At 41.8% G+C, this 11,058-nt stretch overlaps 1 protein-coding gene across 1 annotated transcript in view; it reads left to right on the top strand.

Moving 5' to 3' along the window:
* The first annotated feature begins 294 nt into the window (after positions 1-294).
* The window catches only part of irs2b (insulin receptor substrate 2b), a 57,410-nt gene continuing 46,646 nt past the window's right edge, over positions 295-11,058 (top strand). The window contains 3 exon segments of the mRNA XM_052026436.1: positions 295-323; positions 903-1,099; positions 1,101-4,206. Coding sequence (XP_051882396.1) covers positions 321-323; positions 903-1,099; positions 1,101-3,129 — 2,229 coding nt within the window. The 5' untranslated portion in view covers positions 295-320 and the 3' untranslated portion in view covers positions 3,130-4,206.

Raw genomic sequence — 11,058 nt, 5'->3', positions numbered from 1 at the left:
GGATTTAATTTATATTTTATTTAGTTAGATCAGTATTCGGTGCCTGGGACGTGCATATGAAAGGGAGAACACGTATTCTCAATGGTGCCTTGTTATTGCTGCAGATCCGTGCTCCCAATGGCCTCAGCAGGTGAAGGGGTTCAGCATAACACGAGCCACAAAACCTCGCCCAGCGCCAGAGGCCGCTTTTAAAGGGCGGGAGGTGGTTGTGCATACTGTGGGCTCTGAACATTGCAAAATACAACTTTGTTGCGAGTTTTCCCGTCTCTCAGGATGTGTTCAGATGTGCACACCCCGCGTCCGACTCTGCGCTTGCAACTATGGTAACGCTATTGATTTCCAGCTCGACTTGACGCACTGGTGATAAACAAGGGCTCCCTGTCTCATAATGGACACGAACTTTCAACTACTCGAGCTGCCTACTCGTTTGTTCTGCAACACCTTTTCTTGTGTTCACACTGAATTCTAACACTAAATCAGACAGGAGCAATCTTGTGTGATCGCCCTGGATATTTACCCTATTTTACCTAAGTGCGCCATTATTTTGTTTTTGAATGTAAAAGGAACTATTTGTCAAGTGGGGGCGGGAGGACCTCAGCACAGCGGGCTGGCTTTTACTACCTTAAGCCTGGGAGGCGGAGGGCTGGGGCAGCAGGTCCGCTCTGGGCTCGCCGGACCGACTCGTAATTGGCGGGTCTCGCTGTCAGACTGTAGCCTGGGCAGTGGCAGAAGCTGCTGGCTGGCTCGGGACTCGCCTCCTCCCTCCCCGCCGCGCCCCGCACCTTCTGTGCCTCACTGGAAGCTGGCGTGTAGGGACGTCACATGTTGTTTTGCTCTTTAGCCATGTCAACGTGTATGCGTGTGTTTTAGTTACAGCTAAACCCCTCCACTCCTGTACACAGAAAAACGTAAGAGTAGGAGGAAGAACAGGGAAAAAAATCCAGTGCATCATTTCAAGAGAAAAAAAACCGCCCGCGATATTTATCTATGTGAGAACATTCTTCCTGAAGAATGGCGAGTCCGCCAACAGTAAAGGAGGGTCAGCTGGCTATCTCTGCCCGGCCAAGGTGAGGAAATGCGGCTACTGAAGAAGCAGAAACACGACACAAGAGGTTTTTCGTTCTGCGGGAGCAGAGCAGCAGCTGCCCGGCCAGGCTCGAGTACTACGAGAACGAGAAAAAGTGGAGGAACAAGTCGTCGGCCAAGAGAGTCATCTCCTTGGAGTGCTGCCTGAGCATTAACAAGAGAGCGGACGCCAAGCACAAGTACCTGATCGCACTATACACCAAGGAGGAGTACCTGGCGGTGGCGGCTGACAGCGAGCAGGAGCAGCAGAGCTGGTTCAGCGCGCTGACTGAGCTGCTGCCCTCCGCTCCCAGCTCGCTGCTGCCGCCCTACACGGAGCACACCGACTATGGGCTGCTTCCCACCGCCCTCTACAAGCAAGTGTGGCAAGTCAACCTGAAGCCTAAAGGCTTGGGCCAGGCCAAAAATCTCAGCGGCTTTTACATGCTGTGCCTTTCCAGCAAGAGCATGGGCTTGGTGAAGCTCAACTGCGAGGTGCCATCGGTCAGCCTGCAGCTGATGAACATCAGGCGGTGCGGCCACTCGGAGAATTTCTTCTTCATTGAAGTAGGCAGGTCGGCGTCCACTGGCCCCGGGGAGCTGTGGATGCAGGTGGATGACTCGGTGGTGGCTCAGCACATCCACGAAACCATTCTGGAGGCTATGAAAGCCATGAAGGAAGTGTGCGAGTTCCGACCCCGCAGCAAGAGCCAGTCGTCGGGGTCCAATCCTATCACCGTGCCCAGCCGGAGGCACCTGGTCCACCTACCGCCGAGCCAGACCGGGCTACAGAGGAGATCTCGGACTGATAGCATCGCGACCCCATCACCTGCTGGTAAGATTGTACCGGGTCGTATGAGGACAGCCAGTGAAGGGGACAGCTCCATGTGCAGACCAGAATCTATGACTAGTAGCCCCATCAGCCCCAGCACAGTGAGGACACACTTCAGTCGTTCAAGTACTATGTGTAGAAATCCCAGAATGATGCAGCCCAGTACTCTTCACCATAGCCGATCAATGTCAATGCCGGTGTCCCATTCTCCCTTATCTGCAACAAGTCCAGTGAGTCTATCGTCAAGTAGTGGGCATGGGTCAGCATCAGACACCATTGCTCGCCCATCCAGTGGTAGTGCATCTGTTTCGGGATCTCCAAGTGATGGAGGATTTACTTCCTTTGATGAATATGGTTCAAGTCCTGGAGACTTAAGGCATTACGTGGGGAACAGAAGTAATACTCCAGAATCCCTTACGTACACGCCACCTGTACGAGAAAGTAATGAATTGTATGGGTACACGTTAATGGAAAGACATACAAGTGGCCAGTGTAACCGCAGCTGTTCTCGCACAGTAAGGGATGAATGTTCAGAAACTGACAAAAGTTACCGGAAAAGAACGTGTTCCTTAACAACACCTTACCGACAGAGAGCCATTTCACAGGTTTCTTCTGTTTCGTTAGATGAATATACTTTAATGAAAGCTACCTGCATGGGCAATTCAGGACATCTATCGCGTGCTGTGTCTCCCAAAGTGGCCTACAATCCTTATCCAGAAGACTATGGTGACATTGAAATAGGATCCCAAAAAAGTTCTGGGTGCAGTAACCTTGGTGATGATGGTTATATGCCGATGTCCCTTGGAGTGGTAAGTGTACCTATCAAAAATGATGACTACATGCCAATGAGTCCCAAAAGTGTCTCTGCCCCAAAACAAATAATTAATCCACGATCACACTCGCAAGTCAAAATAAATGGATACAAGAACATTTCTCCTACTGAATGCTGCTCACCTGATACCAGTGGATACAAGAGAATGTGGTGTGGGTCAAAGATTTCGGGAGAAAGTTCTGATGGAAAGTTCACCAATGATGAATATATGAACGTGTCTCCTGTTGATCACTGTGCATCGGTTACACCTCCAGACTGTTTTTTCCCTGTTAGTGATGAATGTCCTAGATCCAGTGATTCCTTTTACTCCCTACCCCAATCTCATAAGCCTCACTGTCGGAAGGATGGGAGAAATGATCACTATGTTCTGATGAATTTCGCCACGTGGTGTGATTTTTGAAGAGCCAGCTCTTAACATAAAAGTTCTAGCACATCTTGTATAGTTAGTCATGCTGCACATTCATCAGTAAGGCAAAGTCAGATGGATGTTTTGTACATAGAGAAAAGCTATGAGACCCTCCAGATTGTCACTGGAGATGCTAAGGGCCAACACATACCAAGTACCAATGAACTCCTTTACCATCTGAACCAAAAAGCCCAGGAGAATATGTCAATATAGATTTCAGCAACAAATTTGTATACATCTCACCATCTGTGCCACTAAAAAGTTCCTTATCTTTCCCGGATTCTGCTAATGTTCTGGAAAAGTTTGCCGGTGTCTGATTACATGAATGTTGATCTCAACTCACAGTCACCAAAGAATGGAATTGTTTCTGTCAATTCCTTTGATGCAATAACTGGATCTCCAGTGTTATGGCCCCAGCAGAAGTCATCCTGCTGATGTTTTCCTGAAAAGTCAGGCTGAGGCAAACTGCTTCTCTCACCCTTCAGAAGATGAGACAGAATATACAGAAATTGACATTTGTAATGGCTACAACACCTTCACTACCAGTTCACCAAAACATGAAAGTACCCAAGTAGCCAGCCCCACTACAGGGGTGAAAAGACTTTCTCTGATTGATCAGATACCTGGGGTAGATGTTTTCATGCTTCCAAGTTCTGGCACCAGATCCCAATCGGGGTGCTAAATTAATCCGTGCTAACCCCCAGGACGCAGCGGCATAGCTCAGAGACATTCTCTTCTACAACGACTGTCACACCAGTTTCACCTTCATTTGCTCATGATCCCAAGAGGCACAGTTTTCTGCTTCATTTGAAAACGTTTCTCTCAGAAGGAATGAAGAAACTGAAGAGGTTCAAGGAAGCCCAATCTGCCGCAAAACCTCCACTGGTTTCCAAAATGGACTGAATTATGTTGCCTTGGGTTTAGTGAATGACAATTTATTGACTTGTGAGAAAGTAGCACAATGTCGATCAACACCTCAACCCAAAGGAAATACTAACTTTACAGATGCAGGTGCATATGCCAGCATGGACTTTGTGTCAAAGAATTTTGACCAAACAGCTGCTGTTGAAGGTTTGTGAACTTTATACTTTTTTTATGATGTACTTTTTAAAAAAATATTTCTAAGCATTGACTAAATTTGAATAAATTTATTCAGGAGGAACCATTTGTATTTTCATGGATGGGCAATGTATTTTTGCAAATATTCCAATATTTCTTGTTTACTTACAGAGAAATAGCAAGATAGGATTTAGAACTGTTTGGTCACTTTGTGTGACACTTTAATCTGACATCTGCCTCTCTCAGCACCCTGCCACAGATTAACCCCAAAACAAAAAGGCAGCCTGAATGACAGGAAGCTCCTGGTAATTTTATTGCAGATGATCTCTCTGACGCAAGGGATGCAGATGGATAAAGTATGTGGAATATTGAGGAAGACTTCTAGGACAGTGGAGACTTTACATAGTGATTAATCTCAGAAACCTTGCCCAATTTGATACATAGATGTAAAAGAAAATCACTTTCAACTTAATTTAAAAAAAGAGGAATAACTTGATTTATTAATAACATGTTAAAACACTTGGAACCTCAGTTATTTTTAAAAGTACAATATGTGTTTATGCATCTGAAATCGCTTCCAATTCTTCCCTAATGTAACTACTACGAGCCTGAGTAAACATCATAGCCTCATGCAGAAATAAGCTCAAAAGGACACCTGCTAGTTCACCTTTTGGTTTCGGTTTGACTGAGTAGTTCAACAAAAACAAGGTCAGTGCTATCGTGGGAAAACTAAACTTTTGCTTCAGGACAGCGTTTTCCAAAGACAAATATAAACTATGAACAAATTTTGAAGTGAACACATTACACAGGTCATTACCATGACCATGCTTAAATTGAAAACTGGTGAGGATGGATCTTGGTTGGCTAAACCCAAAACAAGTATTCCAGGTCTTTTTTTTTGCCCCACTCCCCCACATCTTGAACTCTGTTCTCTGAAAAGTTTACACAATATCAATATAAAACAATCACAGCCAAGCACATTCTGTAATTGCACAAGGCAAACCATTTGATATTTATTTTTTAATAAAAGATTTATGCTCACAGTACAACATCTCTTCTGTAAACAAAACTAAAATTAACTGTTGAAATCAAAGTAGTGGGAGGTCAATGTGAGACAATATTAAAGATGCTTTATTTTCAGTAAACAGGATACTTTTTAGGTTTTACAACAATTCCCACAGATTTGAAGTTACCAAGTATAACTCCACTATATAACGAGGAAGAGAGACAACTAAGAACTGTAGACCAGAAAGCTTGACATCAGGAGCAGGGAAATGTTAGAATTATCTTATTAAGGAAGTGTTCACTTGGAAAATAATAACAAGATTTTGGAAAGTCAGCATGGATTTATGAAAGGAAAGTTATGTTTGATAAATCAGTTGGAGTCCTTTTGAGTTGAAACAAGCAGATAGTCAAGGGGGAAAGCATGGTTTAATGTTTTTTTGACTTCCACATGTCGATACCGTGTAGTCAGAATTTTAAATGTGATTTGAGGGATTGTGGGTAATATAATGGCATGGATTGAAGATTAGTTAATGGGCAGAAAACAGATGAATATTTGGGTACATTTCTGGTTGGGACTCTGTGACCAGGTGTTGCAGGGTACAGTGCTGGGGCTTTCGCTGTTCGCAATCCATAACAGTGATCTGGATGAAGAAACCAAATATACTTTATTCCAGTTTGCTGATGACATAAAGCTGGATGGCACTGTGAGTAATAAGGAGGAGAATCTACAGGTGGATATAGACAGGCAGATAGATGACAAGGCAGATAGAATATAATAGACAGAAATATAATCCACTTGGTAGAAAAATAGAAAAGATTTTTTGAGGGCAACTATGGAGATATCATAGGGCTCTAGTGAGAATGCAGCTGATGTGTCTTCCTACCCGAACAGGGATATACTTAAAACGGAGACCAACAAGATTCCTCCCGATTGAGATGTAGTCCTGTGAGCAGAGTTCACGCATACTGGGCCTACGCTGTATTAAATTTGGAAGGATGAGAGGCAATCTGGTTTAAACATACATTCTTATGGGGTTTTATATGGTAGATTGAGGTAATGTTTTCCCCTGGCTGTGTTCATAGTCTCAAAATAAGGGGTTAGAAATTCAGGATTGTGATGAGAAGAAATTTCTTCACACAGAGTGTAGTGAATCTTTGGAATTTTCTAGCCAAGGGGATTATAGAGAGTTGATTGCTGAGTATATTCAAGACATGAATCGATAGATTTTTCATTAAAAGATCAGCGGAATAGATTATCTTGTTTCTACTTTTATGTTCATCCACTTGGAGTAGCAATAAAATTACTGGCAGTTTCCTCTCAGGTCAGGCATCTTTTTTGATCTGGAGTGGGGGATGTGGGGCATTGGTACAGAAGGATGTAGTTGTTAGATATGCATTCAACTCTTAATTCAAACCCATAGGAATGACTAAACAGTTCTAAATCCTACTTTCCAAGATCCATGATCCATAAGGAAGAAATCATTGGCAATGTATGTAAAATTTTCCTCCCAATTATTAGTACATTCAAAACTATGGTGATCAGTACTTTGAGTTTCTGAAGAATGCAGTTTTTGAAAGCGATTTCAGTTGGGAAACAGTCAGCTGTGTCATTGGTAGATTATCTTGTTATGGTTACAGGACCATGACATCAGAACACTTCAGATCAGGTTGCTCATATCCAGCCTGTGGAACACTAATGGCAATATTGTAACAGAACAAACATAGTAAAATTTCTTTAGTTAGTGGACTAGTTAATGCAAGTATTAGATGAAATGAAAATCACTCTCAACAAGTTGAGTCTTGTTCAACATGATATTAGGGAAGGATTCCCATAACACATTTAATCAGGAAGTTGTTTTATTTTGAATTGGTCCGTGTCTGAAGAACTCTGGAAAATTGGATTGGTACCAGCCTAACAAAGACGCACCACATTCTGTTCATTCATGTAAAATAGCATGCTTGGATGCCAAAAGGCTTTGAAAAAGGCAGCTTATTTGTAATTGGTAGCCTAGCACTAACTGCCACCCTGTCAGTGATTTATTTGTTGTAATAAATGCTTTTCCTCAGGGCAATAGTAGGAAAGCTGCTCACTTCTGTACGTGGAACTTGTTGACGTATTTTCCTTAGAATTGTTGAATTATCTGCACTAAGAAGCTGACGGTGGATGAATATGAGAAACTGATTGTTAGATGCACATTGATAAATAGAATATGAGGCATTTTCTACAGCTATGTTTTGTGGATTGTTCATTTGTTAAGAACTAAATATACAAGTTTAGGGCATGTGTTTCTGTTCCAAGGCAGAGTTCTTAATAATTTGTTTATCAAATGTTCCTAAGGGTGTTGGTAAAGGACTGTTGATGAAAGGTGGTCACTATGTTGTTGCCACTGCTGTTTCCCTAAAGACCCAGCTTTGACTCCCTTCTGTTTCTCATCTACATGTTAAACCTTGGACACATCAGAGAGAATCATCGAGTCGTTCAGCCCGCTGTGTCTGTGCTGAGTACTCATTTACATTAATCCTATGCTATTCCCATTTTATTCTCCCCATATTCCCATTGATTCTCGCTGCCTACCTCTCCAGATTGAATCCAGGTATTAGTTTATTATTGTCACTTGTACTGAGGTACGGTGAAAAACTTGTCTTGCAAACCGATCGTACAGGTCAATTCATTACACAGTGCAGTTACATTGAGTTAGTACAGAGTGCATTGATGTAGTACAGGTAAAAACAATAACAGTACAGAGTAAAATGTTACAGCTACAGAGAGAGTGCAGTGCAATAAGGTGCAAGGTCACAACAAGGTAGATCGTGAGGTCATAGGAGCTTTGAACCAGTAGCCTAACTAGATATGCTGCTGTGCTTCACTAATTCTTCTGCTCCTGACAACACCCAGCTCTCCCTCATTACCATCTCTCTTAACTCCATTCTCTAATTATCAAATTGCTTGTCTGAAACCTAGTATTGAATGAACACAGATTTTCTGTACAAAATATTACAAAGGCCAAGCCATTGTCCTGAGTCCCCATCACAAGCTCTGTTCTGTAGCCACCAGTGCCATCCTTCTCCCTGGTATCCTTTGGAGCCTGAACCAGAATATTTTGTCTATCTGATCTCGTTGTGTATTTTGAATATTTGATATCAGTTGAGTTTCTAACAACATGTCATGTCACCATTAAGACAGGCTTCTTCTGCCTTGGCTCAGTTTATTTGCTTATGAAAGCATTACACATACATTTATTAACATCAGATGACTGTTCTAATTCTCTGGGTGAGCTGCACATATTTCGTCTTCTAAAAACCTGAGATCATCAAAAACACTTTTTACTCAAGATCTTGCTTGAAGCAAATCAATTTTGGTTCATGGTTAACCATGCCCAATTTTTTAAAATCCTTTTCAGAGTACTCGAGAGCTTCATTCGTCTCTATTCCTTAATCTCCACTAGACACATGATCCTTGAGGTATCTGCAACACTCCAATTCTGGTTGCTTAAGTCTCCCTGATTTTAATCGTTCTTCCATAGGTGGCCATTCCTTTGACTCCCTAGGCTGTAAGCTTTGCAATTTTAGCAGGACACTTCTCATACTCTCTAGCTCCTTAAAATACTGCTCTTTTCTCCATCTTTTATACATTCCCTTCCACTTATTCACCATGTTCCCTTCCATCTATTCACTATGTTCCCTTCCTTTCTTAAAATCCTCTGCCTCTATATTTCACTTTCCTTTTAAAACCTATCTAAAAAGCTTTTGAATAACATTCATAAAAGCTGCCTTAGAGCCAAGTGTCCAACTTTGACCTAGCAATTTGGGACATTTTTCAGAGTTTAAAAAATATTAGTTGAAGGCTAGTTTTGTTGACGAAAGAATCTATAATTCATAACACTCACAGTAATTTCATTTTGATTAATACTTATTGAAAAACAAATTTCAGAAAGCATTAACTTATAGAACATAGAACTTAGAAAAGTACAGCACAGGAACTGGCCCTCCAGACAAAGACATTGTACTGGAGGTCTGAAATTAGAAACATAAATGTTGGAAATATTCATCAGGCCAGGCAGCATCTGTGAAGAGAGTAGCAAAGTTTAATGTTTCAGGTCAACGACTTTTCATCAGAACTAGGAAAAACTAGAAATCAAGCATGTTTTAAATTGCAGTAATGGTTTAAGATGGAAAGAACAAAAGGAAATGTTTGATACGGTGACCAGGGGAAACATGGTGGTGATGCTGGCTGAGTCCTTGGTCCTATCCACAAACCCTAACTCTCCTTGCAGGTACAACAGTGATTCAGTTGCACTTCTTCCCATCCTGTGGACTACATTTGGTGCTCACGATATAGTCTTTACATTGGAAAACCAAATACTGATAGAATGGCTACCTTGTAGAACACCCCCATTCAGTCCACAAAGGTTATACCAGGTTTTGAACTGCCTGTCACAATAATTCTATGTCCCACTTCCATTCTGCCTTTGAACTTTTGCAATTCCACTAAAATTGGCTTGAGGAACATCATTGTATCTTACTGGACACTTTACAGCCCTTGGAATTTAACATTGAATTCAACAATTTTAGAGAATTGGCCTTTCTAGATTTTGTTAGAACTGATCACTTGTGATGTAAGGTAATTAACCTTGTCCAGTTTTCTCTCTCTGCAGACCCTTGTGTGACCTGCTGGGTAGTTTCAGCATTCTCTGATATCCAGAAAATGCAGTATTTTAAATCTTAAGGTTTCAGTATTGTATTTTCTCTCTCTATATTCTCATTCATCTCATCTCCAGACTGATCGAACTTGATCAATAAATCCTTCACCACCTTCTTTCAGCTGGCACCAACACCACTTGTGCCATTACATAGACATCCCTTTGTTCTCCTTTCTCAACAAGTGTTTGATGTCTGCCATTACTGGTTCTGAGGAAAGATCATCAACCTGAAATGTTCACTGTTTCCTTCTACCTGTGCTGGGAATTTCCAACATTTTCGGTTTTGATGTCTTGACAGGATGTGCCTGACCAAATTTTCAGAGTGATGCAAAAACTCAGAAATGACCAATATGCATTTTATTCCAGAAAAAAAAATGATTTTCTATTGTTAAACACTGAAAAAATATTATCAATTGAATTTCCAGCAGTTGATTCTCTGAGAACCTGAACAAACTGGAAGCCTAACTAACATGCCCCAAACAGATTAAAATTAGGGCTTTTGAGAGATTTTAAAAAAACAGTCATTGTGGTTTTAATTGTTCCTTTAAATCCCAGTATTTTTGAATTATCCAAAGAAAACACTTTGCTTTTCAAGTTTATTGGTCTAATGGAATGGTCTTTGTCTTAATAACCTCAAATGAAACAACATAAAGTTGTCATTGTGCTCAAATCCCTTTGTGGGCTTACACCCATTTCTTAACCTCTCCTGGTTTATACATACTTCCAATTTTGACTTCTTCAGAATTTCCAATTTGCTTCCCTGTTAAGGTTTCAATAAGAGTCGTTTCTAATGGCTGAATTACTGTGAAAGGCATCAGGTAAATGGGACCAAGATTTTTCAGAGATGAGGTGTGAGAGTGAGGCAAGAGAGAGGATAGATGAGACCACAGGCTGATTTTTGGATGGAAGAAGGGAGGTGCAACATTGGGCTTGCTTTTGCTGGGAAAGGGATGGTGGAAGAGTGTAGGTGTGACTCTGGTCTGGTTTTGGGTGAGAGTGGGGAGGTCCAACAGTGGCTGATTTGGGGTGGGAAAAGGGGAGGTGCAACAGTGCGTAGGTTCTGGGGTCTGATTGAAGGTCCTTGGGTGGTGGGGAGCAGGTTGGCAGAATTGTGACAGTGCCTTAGTCCTGCAATCAGGTTGGTTGGTGTGTAGGTGAG

Source organism: Pristis pectinata, chromosome 11 (assembly GCF_009764475.1).
Source record: "Pristis pectinata isolate sPriPec2 chromosome 11, sPriPec2.1.pri, whole genome shotgun sequence".
Classification (NCBI taxonomy): Eukaryota; Metazoa; Chordata; class Chondrichthyes; order Rhinopristiformes; family Pristidae; genus Pristis; species Pristis pectinata.
This window is presented reverse-complemented; position numbering and strand designations above follow the sequence as displayed.